At 41.2% G+C, this 25,960-nt stretch overlaps 1 protein-coding gene across 4 annotated transcripts; it reads right to left on the reverse strand.

Annotated features, from left to right (window-relative positions):
• Positions 1-359: 359 nt before the first annotated feature.
• On the reverse strand, positions 360-25,843 carry TPMT (thiopurine S-methyltransferase). 4 transcript variants are annotated; one of them, XM_009241450.4, is made up of 9 exons: positions 25,706-25,830; positions 19,641-19,839; positions 18,480-18,572; positions 14,227-14,359; positions 10,311-10,363; positions 9,602-9,676; positions 4,462-4,547; positions 2,791-2,835; positions 360-1,425 (listed from the first exon to the last, which is right to left on the reverse strand). In XM_009241450.4, the coding sequence occupies exons 2-9, from the start codon at positions 19,778-19,780 to the stop codon at positions 1,313-1,315; spliced, it is 738 nt and encodes a 245-aa protein (XP_009239725.1). In that variant the 5' UTR covers positions 19,781-19,839; positions 25,706-25,830; the 3' UTR covers positions 360-1,312.
• Between the last annotated feature and the right edge of the window lie 117 nt (positions 25,844-25,960).

Below are 25,960 nucleotides of genomic sequence, written 5' to 3' on the forward strand. Positions count from 1 at the left end.
TGACAAGACATATCTCTGGGGAGAGTACCATAGCTTTCGCCAATGTTAAAGGGGACCCCAAACCTCCCATTAACAACCTTTAAGCCAGCACACGCGCATGTGTGCGCACACACACACACGTAACTCGTTTTTTATAATACACAACCATCCTATTAACATGAGTTAAACAATCTAAACCATTTAGTTGTTGGGTAGTACAGAGTTATAGAGGACTGCCTGATATAACAAAATGTGGTTAAAGAAAAACTGAGAAATCTAACCTTTCATAATAAACAGCCATGAATCCAGCTCTAAGTACATTACATTTTATAAGACCTGATGATTTAAACAGATTAAATTATAAAAAACAATTGCCAAACTCAGAGAAAACTTAAAGAAAAATTTATTCTTAGAATTTGGGAATGTTTGTTCCACATAGATTGTTTAATTAAAATTTATTTGTTTCTTGATTCTGTTACAGATTGTTTAATTAAAATTTGTTTCTTGATTCTGTTATATATATATGGAGAAACAGTGTGAAAAGGGATGCTAGGATCTGAGTAAAAGACAAGGGTTTATAGTAAAAACTGATCTTTTATATAACTTTTGGGACCACCTTGAACCCTACTGAAGTGTTATATTTCTTCAACAATTCTCAATTTCATAAAGAATGTCAGGCCAGGCGCAGTGGCTCACGCCTGTAATCCCAGCACTTTGGGAGGCCGAGGTGGGTAGATCACCTGAGGTCAGGAGTTCGAGATCAGCCTGACCAACATGGTGAAACCCTGTCTCTACTAAAAATACAAAAAATTAGCTGGGTGTGGTGGTGCACACCTGTAATCCCAGCTACTCGGGAGGCTGAGGCAGGAGAATCACTTGAACCTGGGAGGCAGAGGTTGCAGTGAGCTGAGATTGCGCCATTGCACTCCAGGTTGGGCAACAAGAATGAAACTCCATCTCAAAAAAATAAAATAAAATAAATGCCAGTTTGTCTGTGTGTATTATATTTAATATGCATTGCATTTAAAATTTTTTTTAATTGTACAGGTAACACATGCTGATTGGTAAAATATCTTGCAATCTGCAAGACACACAGGCATAATCTTTCACATCATAATCTCCTCTCCAAAGGAGCTACTTTAAAAGTTTAGTTACATCTTTTTCTTCTAAAACTTTTTTAGAAAAAGTAAACGGCTTTACTAAAAAGCCATTTTTAGTAAAGATCTATCATATGATTTATAAACAATTTAAAAAATTCACCCATTATATTTTCAGGCTTTAGCATAATTTTCAATTCCTCAAAAACATGTCAATGTGATTTTATCTGTCTCATTTACTTTTCTGTAAGTAGATATAACTTTTCAAAAAGATAGTCAATTCCCCAACTTTTATGTCGTTCTTCAAAAGCATCAACCTTCTCAAGACAATGTATATTGCATATTTTACCTGAAACAAGAAAGAGTAACATGTTAAAATACTATGAAGAATGACATCAGGGATTCTTTTAAAAATACTCAAAATTGGCTGGGTGCAGCGGCTCACACCTGTAATCCCAACACTTTGGGAGGCTGAGGCAGGTGGATTACTTGAGGTCAGGAGTTCATGACCAGCCTGGCCAAGATGGTAAAACTCTGTCTCTACTAAAAATACAAAATGAGCCGGGTATGGTGGCACATGCCTGTAATCCCAGCTACTTGGGAGGCTGAGGCAGGAGAATCACTTGTACCCGGGAGATGGAGGTTGCAGTGAGCTGAGATTGCACTATTGCACTCTAGCCTAGGCAACAAGAGCGAAACTCCATCTCAAAACAAACAAACAAAACCTTGAAATTATTTTAAAAACAGTACACACTAAACATTTTTCTCTTCTTTTGAATCAAAACAAAGGAATGCTAAGGGCAAATTTCCTGAACTCTGAATTGTTATTATCACTTTTAACTCCCAAGAGTAAAAATAAATACATCACTGGGCATGGCGGCTCATGCCTCTAATCCCAGTACTTTAGGAGGCCAAGACAAGAGGATCACTTGAGCCCAGGAGTTCGAGACCAGCCTGGGCAACGTGGTTAAACCTTATCTCTACAAAAAAATACAAAAATTTGCTAAGCATTGTGATGCATTCCTCTGGTTCCAGAAACTTGGGAGGCTGAGGTGGGAGGACCACTTGTGCCCAGAGAGGTCGAGGCTGCAGTGAGCTCTGATTGCACTTCTGTACTCCAGCCTGGGTGACAGAGCAAGATCCTATCTCAAAAATAAATAAATAAATAAATAAATAAAAATACACCATCTCTCTAGAAAAGTTCAAATACCTTTAACATAGAGCATATAGCATATATACAGAGCATATTTACAGAGATTAGTTCCTTTTCTAAGATAAAACAACTTTCAATAAAATGGTCTTTATCTTTTAAATTTTATAGACATACTCTAGATACTAATATACTAACAGTTCACAATAGGTTTTTTTTTTTTTTTTTAGATGGAGTCGCACTCTGTTACCCAGGCTGGAGTGCAGTGGCACAATCTTGGCTCACTACAATCTCTGCCTCCCAGGTTCAAGCAATTATCATGCCTCAGCCTCTCAAATAGTTGGGACTACAGGCACACGCCACCACACTGGACTAATTTTTGTATTTTTATAGAGACTGGGTTTCGCCATGTTGGCCAGGCTGGTCTCGAACTCCTGGCCGCAGGCGATCTGCCCACCTTGGCCTCCTAAAGTGCTGGAAATACAGGCATAAGCCAGCACGCCCGGCCCAAAAGAGTTAACTTGACTTTATTTAAAAAGTTACAGCATAAGTCCACAAACTTACCAAACAACCTTTCAATTTCAGCATGTGGAACATAAAATGGTGGACCTAGGTAAAAGACAAATAAATTCTCAGTTTATTTCCAATGACCTAGGTGTACTTGTTCTATACACAACTTCATTATCCAAATAGGTGATGATGTGGCATGTTCTTCTCATTCTTCTTTTGCAAATCTCATACTAAAGGAATAAATTGGCTTACTGAGAGGATGCCAATGTTACATCCCCATCATATCCATCTTTAGCTTAGATGAGACAGCTAAGCCAGTCAAGGGACTTAGTCTCATTGAAATCAGAGTGGATTCCATCAGCAAATTCCTTTGGGGTTTCAACCACCTTCTAGCATATTGATTATCTACCAACTCCTGCACTCACCCGCATTTTATACACCCCTCCCGCTCTGCTACAGGATATAGATTATAAGGAAGCTGAGTTTCCGCCCCCTTCTAAGAGCAGTATCCTCAGACTCCACCTCCAGACAGGGCCTGCTGTATTTTCTTCCCAAAGGTTCTTTGTTAGGGCTTCTATTCATTAATGGAATTTAAATCAGATTAGCAGAGCTAACTTCTGCCTCTATTAATTTCTATTTCCATTTGATTGTCTCTGATTTAATTAGGGACACTAGGTCTCATCTTTTAATGAGTTTTTAAGACCCCAATTTATTCAAGCAGAAACAAAATACTAGCTGGGCACGGTGGCTCACGCCCGTAATCCCAGCACTTGGGGAGGCCGAGGAGGGCGGATCACCTGAGGTCAGGAGTTCCAGACCAGCTTGGCCAACATGGTGAAATCCTGTCTCTACTAAAAATACAAAAATTAGCTGGGCGTGATGGCACACACTGTAATCCCAGCTACTTGGGAGGCTGAGGCAGGAGAATTGCTTGAACCCGGAAGGCAGACGTTGCAGTGAGCCGAGATCAAACCACTGCACTGCAGCCTGGGCCACAGAGTGAGGCTGTGTCTCAAAAACAAAACAAAACAAAAAAACCAAAATACTAACATATGTAAATATTTACAAAACAAGCATGTAAAAAAGCTCAGTTGAAAATCAAAAAGGTGATTCTTACAAATTAAAAGTCTATGTATTTCTCCAGCCATGACAAAGGTTAAGTTTCAATGTTTGAATGCATTAAAATGAGTCCAGGAGAAAACATACCCCCAACAGATTCCAAACAAATAAAAGAATGCAATAGATAGATTATAAAACTTCAGAAATTACAAAAGGACAATAATTTAGAGTTTTTCCTGCACAACTTCTGCATCCCCATTTTCACTTCTCACCCCGTGCTTGTGTATGTGAAGGCATCTGTCCAACACATCACTACTACTTGGGTGATATGGATATGCAATATCCAACCACATTCCTCCTTCCTCCCAACAGAGCTCATGAGATTTCTCTTCTATATCAGGATCATCCATTTCCCCCCTCTTCTCCAGTCGGAGTTGTGAATGGTAAACAAAATGGGAAAGGAATACAAGAAAATCATGTACGATATAGGAAGAGAAAAAAAATGCTTATAGTTCCCATTAGTCAAAACTTGAATTATCTCCATGTATATATGCAGTATGCTTCCTATGAGATAAATTAGGAGAAAATATTTCTTATCCATGTCATAGAATTTATATCAAGAAACTAGGCAACTGGTAAAAGAAAAAAAAAACCCAACAACTTTACCTGGATGTTTAGTTGGATCATAAGAAAGAACACACAGGAGATATTGAAACTTCTTTCCAAGGAGGGATAACATTGTATCTGCATAGCTACAAAGAACACAAGAAGGTATTTGTTACATTTCTCTACACAGGCAAAGGCTGGAGGGACAAAAGGCAGGGAAGGAAGCCAGAAGTTACTTTTGCTGATATTACTGAGTTTAAATTCTCATAATCACAAGAGGTTGATTCTCATTTTAAAAGTGAGAAATGAGTTTAGCAAATTATGGCCCCTGCCTAAGCTGGGAATTGGTCCAGATGCGAATCAAATCGAGGCCTGCTTCCAGAGCTGATCAGAGCAGAAGACATTACATAACGATGGGTAGAGACTCCTGGCCTGATGAGGTACTCGAGGGCCTGCTGACCTTGGATGCCTGTGTGCTTGAAGGCAGTGGTTTCTAGACCAGGCTGGGTGTCAAAATCACCAGGGTGCTTGTTGAAAGAAAAGATGCCTGAGCTCCATCCCTACAGACCGATGCAGTCAGTTTGCCATGGGGCCTGGGATGCTGCAATTTAACAAATATCCTGGGTGACTGGGACCCCTCCAGGGGCCTTACATAAGAGAAAACACAATTCTTTTCCTCTATTTAGTTAGAGAGAAATGAGAGTAACAAGCAGGCCAAAAAAAAAAGGTGGCATGAAATTAAAGCTCTGCAAGTGTGGCATAAACCATGAGTGCAATGGAACTGTCCTTTGAGTAGGTGCTTCAGGGAGCCAGGTCTGATTGGCTCAGAGTGGGAAGCTGATGTTAATGGGACCCATCAATAGACTGAGCAGAAGCCAGGGCTGGACCAGGTACAGACGATGAGTTGACCAATCAGATGACTGACTTGGAAACTGAATTAAGAGACCAAAGAGGAATTGCTAATCAGCTGTGGTCCTACTGAAAGTTGGAGCTTTTGTGTTGTATGGTGGTTGGAGCAAGGAGGCTGAGGGTTGGCAAGTCAGCTAAGTGGGAATAAAAATGGAGGGAGCTGAGGGATAAGGAGAGGACAGGAGATGCATGCAGGGTAGTAGAGAGGCCATGAGACACAGGACAAAGATGGACACTCTTCCCCACACTGAGGAAGGAGCCCGGGCTCTTGGCACTCCAGTTTCTACGGAGCCTGGCTAGACTGTGATCTACGTCCAGAGGTCTGCTAGAAGTTGGGGAGGCAAGTGCAGACTCTGTGAGATGCCCAAGCTCAAACCCCAGTTCCTCTACTGACTGGCTATGTAAGCTTGACAAATTCTTCACCTTTCTGTGCCTCAGTTTCCTCACCTGTAACATGAGGATAAGACTAATAACCATCTCATAAACTGTGAGAATCCAACAGTGGATCACTCTTTCTTGTAGGTGAAAGAACCAGATCAAAGCAAACTTTTGAACAGAAACTGTTACTTTCTGATTCTTGTTTTTCAGAAGAAACTTGCTGTCCCCATGAAGGTGATGTCAGACTGGTTTGGGAGAGTTTCCTAGGATGGAAAGACTTCATTCCTCTTAGAATGTGAACTTTTTCTCTCTCAACCAGTCTCAAAAAATCCAGAAAAATGAGGTCTGCCCTACTGGTTTACATTAGGCAAGAACTTGAGAGTCACAGCAGAAAATACATCAGTACTTGACAATGTACCATCTAAGGAGAAGACACCCAGTCCTAACAAGAGCACCAATATAATGTGCTAACATGGTAAGTACTGAGTACCAGCATGCAGATAAAGAACTGAGATACTAAGTACCAGCACATATATAAAATACTAAGATAAGGCCAGGCACGGTGACTTACATCTGTAATCCCAGCACTTTGGGAGGCCGAGGTGGGCGGATCACCTGAGGTTGGGAGTTCGAGACCAGCCTGACCAACATGGAGAAACCCCGTCTCTACTAAAAATACAAAATTAGCTGGGTGTGATGGTGCATGCCTGTAATCCCAGCTACTCGGGAGGCTGAGGCAGGAGAATCACTTGAACCCAGAAGGCGGGGGTTGCAGTGAGCCGAGATCACGCCATTGCACTCCAGCCTGGGCAACAAGAGTGGAACTCTGTCTCAAAAAAAAAAAAAAAAAACCTAAGATACTACCAGTACATAGTAAAGTAATATTGCCCTTGCTCAGAGTGCAGTTCACTTCTTCCATTCATTTATTTAAACAACATTTATTAAGCTCTTACTAGGTGCTAAATATATATTATATCAGACACTGGGGAAATAACTGACCGCAGGTGATCTGCTCACCTCAGCCTCCCAAAGTGCTGGGTCCGCTCTTGGTCCACACTTGGTGACTTTCAGTTTGTTTCCCACTGCTTGGTGGATTTTACCATGCCAACCAGAGCCTGTAGAAGGACTAACCTCTAAGGAATGGATGAACATCTTTAGGGAGTGGGAAACACCTACAAATTTAGACATTAGCAGATGGGGTTTCATATACAAATGTGTCTCATGGAGACAGAGGTCTCAGTGATATTTTGAGTTGTTAAAGGACACTGATGTCACATGGGAAGTGCAAAGCAGACATTGGACATGTGATGTGGATGTTTGGGAGAAAGAACAGAGCTGGAAATGTAAAGATTGTCAGAGCAAATACCATGTAGAATTTGTTCAGTTATTTGCCCCGCCTCTGGCATAGTATATATTTAGAGCATCATAGGAACTTAGTAAATATTTGTTGAATAGCTGAATGAAAGTAACAGAATTGATCTTTAAAGATTTGATTTTTCAGCCACGCATGGTGGCTCACGCCTGTAATCCCAGCACCGGGTGGCTGAGGCGGGTGGATCAGCTGGGGTCAGGAGTTCGAGACCAGCCTGACCAACATGGAGAAACCCCGTCTCTACTAAAAATACAAAAAAATTAGCCAGGTGTGGTGGAGCATGCCTATAATCCCAGCTACTTGGGAGGCTGAGGCAGGAGATTCGCTTGAACCCGGCAGGCAGAGGTTGCGGTGAGCCGAGATAGTGCTATTGCACTCCAGCCTGGGCAACAAGAGCGAAACTCCATCTCGAGAAAAAAAGATTTGATTTTTCTCTCATAAAATGTTTTTTTTCTTTCTGGTAGGACAAATATTGGCAATTTTTGGGTGAGAGCATAAGGCTGAGGATGGTGGTCCCTTGGGGAATCACGACTTTTAGGCATGCAAGGAGGATGGGAGTTCTGGAAAAGAGATAAAGGAGGAGCAGTGACAAAAAGAGGGAAACAGGAGCATGAAAATTAAGATGTGGCATGGTCTAATTTAAAAAGATTAGGTTTGGCAGTAAGCCTTACTGATGAAACAATTTTTAAAAATAAAAATCTTATTTCACTGATGTGGAGCCTAACCTGTTTTTTTTGTTTTTTTTTTTTGAGATGAAGTCTTGCTCCGTTGCCCAGGCTGGAGTGCAGTGGCACAATCTCAGCTCACTGCAACCTCCACCTCCCGAGTTCAAGCAATTCTCCTGCCTCAGCCTCCCAAGTAGCTGGGGCTACAGGTGTGTGCCACCAAGCCCAGCTAATTTTTGTATTTTTATAGAGATCGGGTTTCACTGTGTTGGCCAGGCTGGTCTCAAACTCCTGACCTCATGATCCGCCCACTTTAGCCTCCCAAAGTGCTGGGATTACAGGCGTGAGCCACTGCACCTAGCCTCCTTTCTAGCCAAGGGATGAGTCTGCTCCATACAACTAAGTAATTCAATATTTACATGCTATATCCAAGTAAGTACATAAATGACATTATTTGAATTGAAAGAGTATACAGATGTGGTCACATTTTACTCAGTATGCTTTCTCACTCATATTTTAAATTTTCTAACAAGACTGCGTATAATAAGAATGGTTACCAAAAACATCAATAACAAATGCTTCAATAATAACAGCACTTATTTATACAGTTCTTTAGAGATGACAAGGTATTTCCCACATATTTCATTTCTTTCAATTCCCACAAAAACCCTTTGAGGTAGTCTAACAAAGGGATCATGGGTGTGGACTTTATTTTATTTCATTTTTTTGAGATGGAGGGTCACTCTTGTCGTCCAGGCTGGAGTGCAATGGCACGATCTTGGCTCATTGGAACCTCTGCCTCCTGCATTCAAGTGATTCTCCTGCCTCAGCCTCCTGAGTAGCTGGGATTACAGGCCACCACATTGGTCTAATTTTTGTATTTTTAGTAGAGATGGGGTTTCACCATGTTGGCCAGGCTGGTCTCGAACTCCTGACCTCAGGTGATCCGCCCACCTTGGCCTCCCAAAGTGCTAGGATTACAGGCGTGAGCCACCGCGCCCGGCCACGAGTATGGACTTTAAAGCCAAACACTCTGGTTTTGAATCTCAACTCTGTCACATACCAGCTGCTTAACTTTGGACAAGTAACTTCATCTCTTTGACCTCAGTTTCCTCATCTGCATAATGGAATAGTAGCTTACACCTCACAGAATTAAATGTTAAACCACATGAAATATTTTGATTTTTTTTTTTTTAATATTTTAGAGACAAGGTCTTGCTCTGTCATTCAGGTTGGAGCGCAGTGGTACGATCATAGCTCACCGCAGCTTTGAACTTCTGGGCTCACCCTCCTGCCTCAGCCTCCCAAGTAGCTGGGACTACAAGCACATACCACCACGATCGGATAATTTTAAAAATATTTTGTAGAGGTGGTGTCTTGCTTTGTTGCCCAGACTGGTCTCAAACTCCTGGGCTCAAGTAATCCTCCTGCTTTGGCCTCCCACAGTGCTGGGATTACATGTATGATCCACCATACCCAGCCCACATAAAGTATTTTGAACAATACCTGGCATAGGCAAGTGACCAGTAAGTATTACCTGGTAATATTAGTGAAGGTGGTGATGATTGTGTTAGTATTACAGAAATATTCCCATTTTGCAGGAGTAAACCAAAGCTTAGAGAAGTTGAATACTTGGACCAAGGCCACACAGCTTGAAAGTGATTGAGCCACAAGCCTTATAGCCTTATACCCAGGTCTCTATAGTCAAATCCTATACTTTTTAGACAAAGCTAGTATTAGATTTAGGTTTTTATAAATTCCAAACATAATAACCTATTTCAAACTCATAAAAGTCTAGCTGATTTTCTAGAACCCAGAAAAAGTATAGTATACTAAAAAATTAAGAAGGCTAAACAAAAAAAGAAAAATTACTTACCATTTGCGATCACCTGGATTAATGGCAACTAATGCTCCTCTATCCCAAATCATGTCAAATTTGCCAATATTTGTCCTACCAGAAAGAGAAAAAACATTTTATGGGAGAAAAATCAAATCTTTAAGAAGATGAGCAGCATCCCCCATGGTGCCTGCTGGTACTTCAACAATTGTCAAGGTATTAGGATCTCACATCTGCGTTTCCTCCTAGAGTCCATAAGGATGTGTGGACCTGGGTGTGGAAAGCTGTCCATCCCCTCATGGTTTTAGGAGCCTGTGGCAGCATCCTCCCCACTCTGTTATGATATGGGGGCATGAAGAAGGAACAAAGGACAGTGTGCAACAACTCTGCTCCCAGCCTCTGGCTCAGGTATCAGGGACTTTCAGGAGATGAGCTCTTATCTCCCTCGGCCACTTGAAATTCATTTCTATTACAGGCCCAGGTGCAAGGTAGAAGACACTGTCTTACTCACCTTTCTTTTTCCCTAGCTGCCTCAGTTTCCCAGGGTTTGGGAGCTAACCAAAGACAAAACACATTAAAGTGTGCAGACAAGTGTATAATAAAAATATCTGCAGAACAGACGTTCAAAAAAATGCTTTGTGGATGTTACACAAGTGGAGGAGAGTGGGGAAGATACCTCCATTCCCATGCCTGCACTGTCTGGCAAGCATTCAAATTTTTTGAACTGCAGATGTAGTATTCAACCTACCTAGGAAGATCAAAAATACTGCAACAGTACAATGAAATGTTCCCCGAAGAACTCTGTAATGAAATAATGAAAAAAAAATTTTTTTTTTTTTTTTTACTTAGTACGTACTTGAATAGTCAAGGAAAGAGGGCCAAGCAAAGCAAAAGTTCTAGGGAAAGAATGTGTTAATTAAACATAATTAAAGTAAATAATTTTACTGCACTTTATTGGCACCTTATTTTTTTCTTTTAAAACCTGTGTGAGGTTCTTTTGGGCCAACTCAGAGGAATATCATAGAGGACAACCTTGAAGATCAGTTGGCTGTTATTCACTTCAGAGCTTGCTATAAAATTCTAACAGTGTTTCCTCGAGCAGAGTGATATTTTTACTCTGCTAAAGATAAATCTGCAGGTCAACCAATTATCAGGCAGGGTGGTACTGAAAAGTCAGGTATTTTAAGTTATTCCAGAAATGTGCAATTGTGCTGATTCTTCCATTTTCGCTTATTCATTCAGCCAATGAGCATTTATTTGCTGAGTACCTAGTAGACAAGACATCTATCCTGGGTTCTTGACAGTAGATTTGAATTCGACACAGTCTCTGACCACAGTGAGGACAGACTAGAGCAGAGAAGCGTGGGCACAGAGAACATTACAATCCAGAATGGCCTGCTCTGTTGTGGTTTTGTGCCTGCGAACTACGTGAACATAGGAGGCAGAGCAGGGGCCTGCCTGGGAGCATCAGGGAGACCAAACAAAAGGTGACTTTTGGCCAGGTGTGGCAGCTTACACCTGTAATTTCAGCACTTTGGGAGGCTGAAGCAGGCAGATCGCTTGAGCCCAGGAGTATGAGACCAGCCTGGGCAACATGGCAAAACTCCAACTCTACAGAAAAAATAATTAGATGGGTGTGGTGGCACACACCTGTAGTTCCAGCTACCTGGGAGGCTGACATGGGAGGGTCACTTGAGCCTGGGAGGTCAAGGCTGCAGTGAGCTGTGATTGTGCCACTCTGCCCTCCAGCCTGTGTGACAGAGTTAAGACCCTGTCCCAAAAACAAACACTTGGAGCAAAATAATCCTAAAAACTAAACAACAACAACAAAAATCAAGAGAATAAAACAAAAAAAGAGCTGACTTTTGAAAGGGTGACATTCTAGGGTGTGGAGTGGGGGTACACTCCAAGAGGGGGCAATATAACATAGACTTTAGGATCCTGAGAGCTGGGGTGAAGGGCAGTGTAGGAAAGGTGTGTCAGCGCACAAGACTGCTAGTTTTATTCTGAAATGAGGTCCCCACACAGGTTTACAAGTAGAGGAGGAAGGGTCTTTGACAACCAGCCTGGGATCACTGGGTTAGCCCAGAGACGGGTGGGCCTGGAGGCAGGCGAACAGCTGGATCTCAACTTTGCCTGCAGACTGGAATCAAGGAGAGCTTTAAACAGTACTGATGCCAGGGCCCTACCCCTAGAGATTCTGATATAATTGGCCTGGGGTAAGACCTTTGGATTGGGAATTTTTATAAGATCCAGAGATGATTTCAAATGTGCAGCGTGGGCAGGGAACTGCTGCTCCAAGAGGGGCCTGGAAGCAGGACTAGCCCTCTTTGGACTGAGTAAACTCCTTGGATTCTTTAATGCTTTGAGAATGGGGTGGGAGGAAGATGTGAAATAAACAATACCATCAAGCTTCCTACTGATCTGAGCAACAATTTTTTTTTTTTTTTTTTGAGACAGAGTCTTACTCTTCTGCCCAGGCTGGAGTGCAGTGGTGCGATCTCGGCTCGCTGCAACTTCCACCTCCCAGGTTCAAGCGATTCTCCTGCCTCAGCCTCCTGAGTAGCTGGGATTATAGGCATGTACCACCACAGCCAGCTAATTTTGTATTTTTAGTAGAGATGGGGTTTTGCCATGTTGGCCATGCTGGTCTTGAACTCCTGACCTCAAGTGATCCACCCACCTTGGCCACCCAAAGTGCTGGGATTACAGGCATGAACCACCATGCCCAGCTGAGCAGTTAATTTCAATATTTAGAAAAGAGTACTTTGTGAGACACTGAATATACAGATGGACGATAGATCCTATATGACAATACAACTCTGATCCCACAACTGATTCAGGAGTTAAGAAGAAATTACTAAGGCAGATAGTGAGGGTACAGAAGGTTTTCCTCTTAATGAAAAGCAGCCTCGAATCATTTTTCCTTTCTAACAAAGAGCAGCCTATAAAATCGAGCGGCAGTTTGTGCCAATCATGTTCAAAATGGTGGCTCTATCTTCCCTTCTCTGCCAGCCACCTGTACGGTAAGAAGCAGACAACATGGTGCCAGCCAAGGGAAGAGTTCATTTGCATAATAAGATTAGGGTGGGGCGACCAGCCTTCCCAGCACCTTATGTAAACATCACACTTGATCGAACCAATCTGTGAGCCCTATGTAAATCAGACACTGACCCCTCAGGCTGCACTATAAAATCCGGGCGCTTCCATACCTGGCAGGTTTTTTCCTCTCTCTCACTAGAGAGAGAGCTGTTTTCTTTTCTCTCTTTTTTTTTTTGCCTATTAAACCTCCACTCCTTAACTCCTCATGTGTGTCTGTGTCCTAAATTTTCCTGGCACAAGACGACAAACCTGGGGAATTTACCCCAGACAAGGTAGCCGCTTCACAACCTCTGCAGTGACTTGGTCAATGACTGCCAGCTTCCCTAATTTTTACTACCACACTTCTTCCAATTTAGGACCAGCCAGAGAAAGGCAAACATGCTCCCCAAACCAATCACATAGGATGCCCCGTTCCTAGTTGCCCACCTCCAGCTTCCCTGTGCCAACAGCCTCCCATCAGCACATGCTGGGAGCTTTTACTTTTGTCCACTCTAAAGCTTCCCCACTCCTCTGCCTGCCTTTGAGTCTCTGCCAAACAGATTCCCTCTGCTTGTTCCCACTTGGGTAGTGTTTGTTTATTTACACTGGCTCATTCTGCTCACAGCATAAAGACCACTCCCAAACCTATCATTTTGAGCCCAAACTTCACTCCATGCTTCAGACATAAAACCTTCGCCACTCCACAGGTCCCTTAAACTCATCATCTCTAGAAAAAGATTCATTCTTTCTGCGCTTCTCATTTATTCTTGACCATCCAGCCAGTCATCTGAGCCAAAAATGTGAACTCATCACTCCTTTGGTCCTCATTCGGTCACAGAATCCTGTGGGTCTATCGTAAATGTTGCTTTAATCCATCCTATCCACTCTCTATGCCCCATCACTCTCCTTGCTCAGGGATTCATGATGTCTTTCCTGGACCACTGCCATAGCCTCCTGTCTGGTCTCTCTGCCAGGAGGCTACTTCCCTTCAAATCACTTCCTATGAGGCCTCATGGGTGATTTAAGTAGTATCCTCCCCAGGTGTCTAAGACCATGGACCCAGGCCCTGCCTGATTCCAGCTCTATCTGTCACCATGCTTCAGGAAGCACTGCCAGGCTGGGCAGGTAACTCCCATCTCTTCCCTTAATACCATGTGTCTTTACACTTAGCTCCATGCATTACAAATAGCTTTGTCCCTGTTTCTCTTCTCTCCTAAATTAAGAGATTCTCTACACCCCAAAGAATACGGGGGGGGGGGTGTACTGTATTATCTTTATCTCTTCAATGTCTTAGGCAGGGTCTGGCACATGATGGGTCTCAGAAAATGTGTGTTAATAAAAATAAAACAAGCCTAAAAACTTGAGTACAGAGAGGCTCTGACCTCAGCTTTTACATACATATGTCTGTATCTGTTTAGGTAGCTATCATCTATATTTTTAAGCCCTTGCTTCTTATACTATATAATGTCTAGGGTGAATCTGTGTGCTAAATCGGACACATGTATGGTATCCTCATAATACTCATGCTGAGAAAAACTTTTGTAGGGATATGGATACAATTATTTACCCAAATCAAAACAAACCTTAAATATTTTGGTTCCAGGAATTTCGGTGACTGGTTCTTCTGAGTAAGAAAGATTCTGCTCTGTAAAAAATTCTCGTATCCCAAGTTCACTGATTTCCACACCAACTACACTGTGTCCCCGGTCTGCAAACCTGCATAAAATCATACATTTACACTTAAATTATGTTTTCAAATGACTAAATAGAGGATTATATTAGAGTAAGCATATATTTTCTTTAATTTAAAGGAATTTATATGAATTCAGGTTTATAGGGTTTCAAAGAACATGCAGGAAAGCAGATCTATATTATTTTCAAACCTTATAAAAATTCTGAAAAACTGACTTATATGAATTCAGGAAACAATAAAAATTTGGAAAATTATATATATCTTATTTTTTCATGTATGGAACAGTTGGAATGTAATTATAGATATATAACAAAATACTGATTTAATACAAATTGATTTGACTAGAGGAAATGCTTTTCAATTTCTCTAAATCAGCACTGTCCATTAAAATTTTCTGCATTGATGAAAATGTCTGTATCTGTGCTGTCCAATAAAATAGGCATTAACCACACTGGTTCCTCGTGATTGAGGAACTGAATTTTAAAATTTATTTAGTTTACATTTAAATAGCCACATGTGGCTAGTAGCTACTGTACTAAAGTGAACAGGTCTAGAACATTAGCACTCATTTGTATACTAATCTTGTAGTTTCCATTTGCTTAAAATAAACACTGTCCAAAAATTTGTATATTTTATCATATACAAATAGCATTTTCCTGGTAATTTTATTTATTTATTTATTTATTTATTTATTTATTTATTTATTTATTTATTTTTGAGACGGAGTCTCACTCTGTCGCCCAGGCTGGATGGAGTGCAATGGTGCAATCTCGGCTCACTGCAACCTCCACCTCCCGGGTTCAAGCGATTCTCCTGTCTCAGCTTCCTGAGTAGCTGGGATTACAGGTGCCTGCCACCATGCCTGGCTAATTTTTGTATTTTTAGTAGATGGGGTTTCACCATGTTGGCCAGGCTGGTCTCAAGCTCCCGACCTCAGGTGATCCACCTGCCTCAGCCTCCCAAAATGCTGGGATTACAGGTGTGAGCCACCACACCCGGGCTTTTCCTGGTAATTTTCAGGAAAAAGGAAAATTTTTTCCTCAAAAAAAATTTTTTTTTTTGAGACAGAATCTCACACTGTCAGCCAGGCTGGAGTACAGTGGCACAATCTCAGCTCACTGCAACCTCCACCTCCTGAGTTCAACCAATTCTCCCACCTCAGCCTCCAGAGTAGCTGGGATTACAGGTGTGCCCCACCATACCCGGCTAATTTTTGTATTTTTAGTAGAGACGGGGTTTCACCGTGTTGGCCAGGCTGGTCTCGAACTCCTGACCTCAAATGATTTGCCTGCCTCAGCCTCCCAAAGTGCTGGGATTACAGTCCTGGTAAGTTTTATAATGAACAGAATTCAGTCTCAGGATCTTGGACTCAAGAGAAAACAGTACCAGTGGTACAAATATCTAGGCACAGTTATGATTTTATGTCAAGTGAAATAAAAACATAGTTCTGCTATAATGTAACATGTGCCTTCCTAAAATCACTGCACTATGCTAAATCATGCAATAAAAATCACCAGGCTGGTGGGAAAAGTGAGGGCACAGCATTTAAAAACTTAGTCAGTGCCACATTAGAAAACAAAAACAGGAACCTAATAATAATAGTTTTATACATGTTAAATGGTTGAGAAATAGATAAATACTACAATATGGCACTTTATGGTGAAAAAGACCTAATGCTCACTGAGGTAGCTGGGGGATGTTGGTGCATTCCATCTATTCATACCTGGCTTAGTTCAACTGGGTGCAGTTTTCTGCTTTTACCTAAGGCTTCTTATAGAGAAAATCACACACAAGCAAATGTGAAATTTATTTCATGCTCAAATTGTTCCCTAATATATCGATTGAGTTAGAATTCAGTTTTGAAACAAGTATAGCAGGACTGACTGTACCTTTTATCTACAAGAGTACGTACTTTCAATGTGGGCAGAGCATGAACTGTTTAGTTGTAAAATGAAACATATTAATAATTTGTCTTTCATCTTTCATATTTCTTAGGATATTTGTAAACATACAGGGAGTTTTAAAATTCTCCATACATTTTTTAAGTTATAAAATGTAAACAAAAACGTTATTCAAATTGGCTGTATGTGTTTTTATTTCCCATTCAACAGATGGAAAAATGAAGCATAGCCTACTACAACCTGTAATAAAAACAAAATAAGACCAAGCGCGGCGGCTTATGCCTGTTATTCCAGCATGTTGGGAGGGAGGATCTCTTGAGCCCAGGAGTTCAAGGTTGCCATGAGCTATGATCATGCCACTGCACTCCACCCTGGGTGACAGAGTGGGACTGTCTCAAAAAACCAAAAACCTAAACCTAAATATCTTAAACATTTTGTTTTAATGCTTTTTGGCCTTAGCTCATGGTCAGTTTTTCTATTCACATCTGATGTCTGTATAGACCTCAATACATAGATCAGTTACATAAATGAAAAATCATCTACTACCATAACTTCTTAACTTCTTACATGTAATTACAGTAGCTCAGTTCATATATATATATATATAACTGTATTTATGTATATATACATATATATATATTTTTGGAGACAGAGTCTCACTCTGTCACCTAGGCTGGAGTGCATGGGCTCATTGCAACCTCTGCCTCCTGGATTCAAGCAATTCTCCTGCTTCAGCTTCTCAGGTAGTTGGGATTACAAGCGTACGGTGCCATGCCTGGCTAATTTTTGTATTTTTAGTAGAGACAGGTTTTCACCATGTTGGCCAGGCTGGTCTCGAACTCCTGACCTTAAGTGATCCACTCACCTAATTAAAGGTGTGAGCCACCGCACCCGGCCAGTTCTGATATTTTTTTGTAATGTCTTTATTACAAATGGCTTTAGACCCCAAATATTCAACAATCACATTTAACTGGCTATTTCATACCATTTTCCTAATGTTGCCTCAGGACCTGTTTGTACTACACTGTTACTATTTATGATGACATCGCATGACAATCTGTTTATAGAGTTAATATTTTTTTGAGATTAGTTTTGAAAGTAACTATCTCTTCTGGTTCAATGAATTGGTTAAAATATAGGTGTAATAATATAGTTTAAATATTCTCAATTTCATGACCACACTTGAATCTTAAAGTCATAGCAGCCCTCTAACAAAGGCTCTCAGCTACAGTTGAGTGTGTGCTGGCTGCAAAAATTCTATCATCTTTACTTGAAAATCAACTCCCAAAAAATGCATGCATACTCTGCGTTAATCACTGATATTTATATTCAGAATAAACCATTTTTATGTTATTATATTTTACATTTATTAATCTTTTATTTTAAATTTATTTTTTGAGGCAGGGTCTCACTATGTTGCCCAGACTGGTCTCAAATTCCTGGGCTCAAGAGATCCTTCTGCCTTGGCCTCCCAAAGTGCTGGGATTACAGGCAGAAGCCACCACACCTGGTGCATTTACTAACCTTTTCATACATTCTTTTTTCTTTCCTGCTCAGTGATCAAAGTTCTCAACATTCAAGCTTATAAATAAATGCATATCTTGGCAGGTATGATTGTATCTGTATATTATCATTACAACAAAGTTCAGTATAGAGAATGATGTCGAGGTGACTTTAGGGTAACTCATAGTAAAAGTGGCTTGTTAAAGTGAATTCTCTTTGTAGAGAATTACTCACAAGAAATACTTGCTTAATCACTGGTTTTATAACAATGATTCACGATAACAGAAACTTCTGTGTTCCCTGGTAGGAGGGGAAGGTTGAGCTGAACTGTGGACTATGAACATGTCCTGCCAAAAAGCTGTAATTCATTTTGAATTTCTCTGTCCACCACCATTTCAAATATCTAAAAATTAACTCTAAATTCCTAAACCACCTACAAAAACTGAACCACATACAAGGATCCAGGAAATGTAAAAGGGAAGGCTGTTTTTTCTCCCCTCATTGGCTCCAAACTGATTTTTTAATTTCAAAACTCAATCCAGAAAGACTTCATACCTGTTTCTGTTGTTTCTTACTGTTTGAGAATATTATTTCCAATTATATACCCATCGCTAATAGAAAAATAAGGAATTCCTGTGTATTTCCTGAAAATGGAGTTTTAAAACTCACATCCTGTTAAATCACCCAAAGAATTCATCATTAAGACAAGATAATTCTGTTAATGTTTATCTGCTCGTACCATTTCATCTCAACCGCTTTTCCGCAAAGAGGAAAAAATACCCTTAGTCCACTCTCGCCTTTAAGAAAAGTATCTAAATGCTTCTTTAATAGCCTGAGGAGGAAAAAAAAAAAGGTTTTAGGACAATTGTATGGTAGGTGAATACTTTTCATTCATTATCTCACTTAATATTCCCAACAACCTTAATAAGCAGATACTATTAATTATTATAATCTCCAGCTTACATATGAAGAAACAGGTAACTTGCTCAGACACACACCCAGTCAGTAGTAAATCTGACTTACACCCAGGGCTTTCCTGATTAGTAATTAAAAATAATTTTTTTTTCTTGGGGATGTTTTGAAAATTCTTTATTAATTCTCTAAATATATACTATTTTGGGGGTGATGGAGCCTCTGGAGCCATGAATTTTTCAACATTAATTTCATGGTACGTTCTCTAAACGTGTACTCAAGCCTCAGAAGTAAACCTGAGAAGTGGAACTCTTGTAGTTTCTTGTAATTCCCTCTGTGGAGATGTGGCTCTTCTAAGACCATCCACATGACAGAAATAACCCAGTGTTTCTGGGATGATGATTATGATGATGATGATGTCATCTCCTGGGGAGATGGGTGTGGCTGCCCAGAACAAGGAATGTCTATAACAACCACTTTACTCAGCACTGGTCCCATGATTTATTGCTGCTATGAAGACTACTACTACATTGCACAACATCCTAGCTCACTTTATAATTTCTCGCAACTTCTCTTCTCCCACCATAGAGGTAATTCTTTAGCATCTGAACACATCCTATTGGAAAGCAAAGTCAGACACCACTGGTTTTCAGTATAAAGAACTGTAAGCATAAACATTGCTTGAGCACCTGTTGTAGGTATAAATATTCATGGCCAATACATAGGTGCTGCAGGGATCAAAGAACATATTTTATAAATCTAAGATGTCATCATTTGTAAGCCACATCATTATTTACACACTGTGGGAAGAAAAGACTCTGCCAATTAAACTACATCATGCCACAGATGCACTGGGACTCGGGAGACACAAAAATGTGAAGAATTAAATGTGCATCCTAAAAGTTAGTCAAATAATGTGTACTTTTATTATTTCTATCTCAAAGTTTCTGATAGAACATTTCTCTATTATATACCAAATATTTCTTACCGATGTCCTTGTTCCTGATGAAAAGCAGTGTTGCCGTTCACCCACTTGTCTTGCCATTCTTCCAGAGTTAGTACTTGGTTTTTCTGTACCTCAGTATCGGAGTACTCTTCAATGTCAAGCGAAGTTCTTATACCATCCATAGTTTCAGAGACACCTTTGTCTCACAAGCATATGTCTTCTGTGCCTATGTGGAAAATATCTGCGATGTTGTCATTTAAGGTCACTGGAATTCCACTGATGAGCGAAATGAAAACCTATTATTCTTAGCAGTATGACTTTTAAAAAATATTTTTTTTATTTTTGTTTTTTTTTTTGAGATGGAGTCTCGCTCTGTCTCCCAGCCTGGGGTACAGTAGTGTGATCTTGGCTCACTGCAACCTCTGCCTCCCAGGTTCAAGCAATTCTGCTGCCTCAGCCTCCCAAGTAGCTGGGACTGCAGGTGTGCACCATCATGCCCAGCTAATCTTTCTTTCCTTTTTTTTTTTTTTAGAGACAGGGTCTTGCTCTGTCACCCAGGCTGGAGACCTTGGCTCACTGCAAGCCTCAACCTCCTGGGCTCAAGCGATCCTCCAACTTCAGCCTCCCAAGTAGCTGGGACTTCAGGTACACACCACCACACCTGGTTAATTTTTTTTTTTTTTTTCTTTTATAGAGATGGTTCTCATTTTGTTGTCCAGACAACAAAGAACTCCTGGGCTCAAAGGATCCTTCTGTCTTGGCCTCGCAAAGCGCTGGGATTACAAGTGTGAGTCACTGCACCTAGCCATTTCAACATCCAATAAAAAGTGATACAAAAAATTACTTTCAGTGCGTCTGGTGGTAGAGTAATACCCCTTAATACACATTACAAGAGATCATTAAATAAACTGAATTCTATCTTAATATTAGTGTTTCCTCTGCTCTCACACCCCAATCATCAACACAAAAGATTTCTGCGACCAAATGTGGGGGTTCTTCCCCCAGCACACCAAATATTGGACACCAGTTGAGTATCTTCTGATTTAATTCTGACATTACCTACCTGGAGATAGTGTCAGATTCTATATGTTGGGGGCTCAGTCCCTAAGACTTCCCTCCTCACTTAGACACCAGTTGCAAGTCCAGGCCTCCACTGGCTTCAAGTTGGGGTTCCCACACCCTCCACTTTGGGTTTGCTTAATTTGCTAGAGTAACTCACAAAACTCAGAGAAATACTTTAGTTATCTTTGTACGTTTATTATAAAGGATACTGCGAAGAATATACTTGAAGAGATGTGTTAGCTACAGGACCTTCACCTGTTGAGCTATTAGAAGGCTCTCCAAATCCCATCCTCTTGGGTTTTTATGTAGGCTTCATCACATAGGCATGATTGTACTACTCCTAATACAACTCTAAATTCTGCCAATTCCCAATTTCCTATCAATACACTCTCAATCTCTCCAGTCATCAGCTATACTATCAATATCATCTTGGAGAATTCTCTCCTGGAATCTGCCCTGACTATTCTCTATTCCTGGTAGACAGCTAGCTTTCTGGGATCTCTCTTCATCATCATTCTGGAGATTTCCTTCTTGTCTGAATCTCCAGCTTTATTTCACGTCTTCCTCTTTTTTTTGTTGTTATTTTTTAGTGACCACCTTTATATTGGTGAAGCCTAACCTCCAGAGCTTCCTGAAAGAGCACAAGGAAGAAAAATATTGTTTTTCCATTTTGCATGTATAAAACATGGTTAGACTATTCCTCATCCTTGATGCATAGCTCTGCTGGGTATCAAATTCTTGGTTAGAAGTGTGGGGGCCATAGTGGGCTGGCACCCTAAAGGTGTAGTGAAAAATCATGCCCACCTTAGCCTCCTGAGTAGCTGGGATTATAGGCGTGCACTACCAGGTCCAGCTAATTTTTGTGTCTTTAATAGAGATGAGATTTGACCATGTTGGCCAGGCTGGTCTTGAACTCGTGGCCTCATGTGATTCACCAGCCTCGGCTTCCCAAAGTGCTGGGATTCCAGGCATGGGCCACTAAGCCTGGCCATCCCTCTGCTTTTTTAATTTCTCCTTCTGGGACCCCTATTATTTGTCTCTAGAATCTTCTGACCTGGTATGGTAAATTACTCATTTTTTTCTGTTTTTCTATATCTTCATGTTTTTGTACTATTTTCTGAAAGATTTACCTTCTCATTTTTTTAACTTCTTCTTCTTTTTTTTTTTTTTGCTATCAATCACCCAGTGCTTTGGGCGACCAAGGTGGGAGGATGGCTTGAGGCCTGGAGTTTGAGACTAGCTTGGGCAACTTAGTGAGACTCCATCTCTACAAAAACAGTTTTAAAATTGGCCAGGCGTGGTGGTGCATGCCTGTAATCTTAGCTACTCAGGAAGCTGAGGCAGGAGGATGGCTTGAGCCTAGGAGTTCGAGGCTGCAGTGAGCTATGATGGTGCCACAGCACTCCAGCCTGGGCTACAGATCAAGACCTTGTCTTAACAAAAAAAAAAAAAAAAAAAAGAGTAGGTACTAAAATGAATGAAGGGAAAGAATGTGGGTGGGGCTTATAATGTAGGATGATGTGAGTGGATTTCATCTGGAAACCTAGATGTATGTATGTATGTATGTATGTATGTATGTATTTATTTATTTATTTATTAGAGGGAGGGTCTCGCTCTGTCACCCAGGCTGTAGTGCAGTGGCACAATACAGCCTCAAACTTTAGGGATCAAGTGATCCTCCCACCTCAGCCTTCAAAGTAGCTGGGACTGCAGGTGCACACCCTCATGCCTGGCTAATGTCTTTAATTTCCTTGTGCTAGTCAGACTTTCCATAGATGGATCTCCCAATTCCTGTCTTAAGGATTCTGTCGTTGGAGCCACTGTCATATACTCATATAAGAAAAGAAGAGAAGTGGACGGGGGTCCCAGCATCCAGTTTGCTGTATTCAATTAATCCTCACGTTTTCTGTATACTCCCATGCTCAACTGTGTATCATATCTTCTCAGTCTAGACAGATACTCTTTGTTTTACCCTTTCCAGAGAATAAATCCCCAAAGCCTGCTGGTGTGGTGAGATGTACACACACTTGGTTGCAAGAAGTTGAGAAAAGGATCTGGGGATTTGGCCGGTTCTGAACCAGCATTTCAAGCAATCCTCCTTGTTTCAACCATACTCTCACACTTTATGGAGTTACCTGGTGCTGCTAATCCTGAGCATTTGGGGATTCTGTAATGCAAACTGGGCTGCTCAATGGCTTTCCCCATTGCTGGTTTAGAATTCAGCTTCCTTGAAGTTGCAAAATCTTTTCCCACTTGTCCATTTGCCTTTCCAAAATTTTACTAATTTTGTCTCTCCTGTCCTGGCTATCCTAGTACTTTATGCCTTAAAAAAAAGTCCTGTTATTTTCAGGAGGGAGGAAAAACAGATTAAAGTAGATACTGAACCATAGTTCAATATCCTATCTCTACTCCACACATTTGTATTTTCAAATAATTTTCTACAGCTTCTTTTTTTGCATGGGAAATGCACACTAAGGAAACTGAAAAAAGACATGTACAATGTAAACTAACAATAAAATTCAAAGCCTCTCAACTGACTGAAGGCACACTTTCTTTCCTTTTCTTTCTTTCTTTTTTTTTTTTTTTTTGAGATGGAGTTTCGCTCTTGTTGCCCAGGCTGGAGTGCAGTGGTGAGATCTTGGCTCACTACACACTTTCTTGGCCAACGGGACCCCAGAGTAACCTTGAAAACTGAGTTCTGGGCCAAGAGTAGATAGAGCGTCAGATACAACTCTATACCTCCTCTCTTGCTAACCACAATTAGGCTTTCTTCTCTAAGGGCTTAAGGGAAACTAGCCCTTTCAGAAGATTCTACCACTGATATCAACCAACCCCCTGATGCTGCCCCTCCTTTTGTGCCTGATAAGAGATCACAGACCACAGAATGGTTCTGGCCAGTCTACTGAGAATGCACAGTAAGGGTTTTTCTGTCCTCTGCTTCACCTTTTGATGTAAGAGGGCCAAAAACTCCATCCTGTGATTGTGGTAACACTGCCATTTTTTGTGCATGGTACCCATGAAGCTCAATTACTCATGGGTACCTTTCCTCCTTTCATAAATATTCATGAGTCATCCTACAGCTTACTGAATATGTATATTTGACCACCTTCCTCAGCATAAATTCCTGTTCCCTTTGCCCCTCCCTGAAAGTGTCAGTTTCTGGCTTCTGGCCTGCGGCTACACTTCTCAGCCAGTCAGAATGGCTGCTCTACAGTCTGAAACCATTCATGAGAAAGAGTTCTCCTTTCTAAATTATGAACTTCTCATTCTTCAGCTGACAGACCATAACTGCAGATCCATCTGAATGTGTGAGGAAACTGCCTTTCCTTTCAATGTCAACTTTGCAATATTAAGGACAATATAACACCATTATGCTAACATTCCCTTTAAATCATTAGTGAAACTAGTTTGGATTATACTAGCATGCTATTATTGGTGGGTCTAATTTAATGATTAATCTGTGAAATAGCAAACATTGCATAAAAGCATATATTTCAGGAAAATTTCCCCTTTTGTTGCCAAATTTGGCCTCAGTATGCTTAGGATATAGGGAGGAGGCATTTCTCTCATTACTTGGGAACATGAATTCACTTCTTAGCAAATATTTGTTGACAAATGGCTTCTGCAAGACCCTGATGGTATCAGGAGGTGACTGAGTTTTCTGAGAGGTCAGTAGAAAGTATCTGATTTATATTGGGTACAGAAAAGCAAAAGAATGTTGCAGTTTTCTCATTTTCATTCAGAAACTCTGGAACCTAAATTCAAGGCTTCATAAAGCAGTTCTCTACTTAAAAGAGAAGCATAATCTTTATCAGAGTGCCACAGCAGCCTGGAGTAGCACAACTCTATTCCTTTCACACAAACTTGAACTGTCTAACAAAATCATGCACATAACTTAATCACGTCTTAGTTGTTTGTTTTTGAGACAGGATCTCCGTCTATCCCCCAGGCTGGAGTGCAGTGGTGCAATGACACTTCCATCTCCAACACTGGGGCTCAAGCGATCCTCCCACTTCAACCTCCTGAGTACCTGGGACTACAAGGGTGCACCACCATGCCTGGCTAATTTTTAAATATTTTGTAGAGACAGGGTCTTGCTGTGTTACCCAGGCTGGTCTCAAACTCCTGGGCTCAACATCTTAGCTGTTCTAACAGTTTCTCAGCATGGACTCCACTTGTACACATCATTTCTAGAGAAATAAAGTTTATTTCTATAATACAAAAAAAGTGCACATTACAAGAATTAAGGAAGGGAAATTTCACAATAATTCCTGCCCACAAACAAAAGTGTAGATGTGCTCCTTTGGTCATACAAGTCCTCAAATTGTTCTAGTCTCCATTCTCACCTTTTCAAAAGCTTCTGCTATAGTTTTGTTTTTAAATTTCATAAAATTGAAGAGAAACTTTCCTAAGGTGCACAAATCTTAAAAGAGTATGACTCGGTGAATTTTTTACATATACATACACCTGTGTAACCACCGCAGAGCAAGACAGAATATTTACAGCACCCCAGTTTCCCATATCACCAGGGATCACTCACTATTTGGTAGTACTCATTTTTTCCTAAAAATCATTAATACACCAGGCCGGGGAAAAAACGGAGAGTCCGTTTCTATAAAAATTTTTTTGAAAAATTAGCCAAGCGTGGTGCAGCGAGCCTGTAGTCCTAGTTACTGAGGAGGCTGGGGCGGGAAGATCACTTGAGCCCAGGAGTTCCAGGTTACAGTGAGCTATGATTGTGCCACTGGACACTAGCATGGGCGACAGACGGAGACCCTGTCTCTAAAAGAAAAAAGAAAAAAAAAATAATTAAAACACACCAGTGCTTTGGACGCACTTTAAATCTTGGACATTGGATTCAGGTCATTTACTGTCCGACCTCGTTATTCCCAGTTTCCGCTTCTGCCCTGAACCCCACTTCACAGGGCTGATTGCTAGGCTGTCTACGCTTGTTAAGAATTCCTAGGAGCCCTAGCACAGGCGCATACACTCCTAGCAAGTCGTTCCGTTTCTCACCCGCACCCTCCGCGCCCGAGTGAGCATACCTCGCTTACAGCTGGTTGCCGGCCATTGCTTCCACCACCAATGACGTCCCCAGGGGCGGGTACGCCTCCGCTTCCACCTCCGCCACTTCTCCGCGCCCCGCCTCCGCCCGCGCCCCGCCTCCGCCCGCGCCCCGCCTCCTTCCCGCGCCCTGCCTCTTTCCTGCGCCCCGCCTCAGTTCCCGCCCCCTCTCCCGGTGCCCAGTCTCCACTCCCGCCCCATATCTCGTTGCACAGACTCCACCCCCTTCCCCAAGC

The sequence above is a fragment of the Pongo abelii genome, chromosome 5 (assembly GCF_028885655.2).
Source record: "Pongo abelii isolate AG06213 chromosome 5, NHGRI_mPonAbe1-v2.0_pri, whole genome shotgun sequence".
NCBI classification, from domain to species: domain Eukaryota; kingdom Metazoa; phylum Chordata; class Mammalia; order Primates; family Hominidae; genus Pongo; species Pongo abelii.

Excerpts from the sequence above, each read along its gene's own strand:
- TPMT (XM_009241450.4), bottom strand. The coding sequence starts at position 19,780 with ATGGATGGTATAAGAACTTCGCTTGACATTGAAGAGTACTCCGATACT. Across the intron at positions 18,573-19,640 it reads CATCAGGAACAAGGACATCG|GCTATTAAAGAAGCATTTAG; the intron begins GTAAGAAATATT and ends TTTCCTCCTCAG. Across the intron at positions 4,548-9,601 it reads AATCCAGGTGATCGCAAATG|CTATGCAGATACAATGTTAT; the intron begins GTAAGTAATTTT and ends TGTTCTTTGTAG.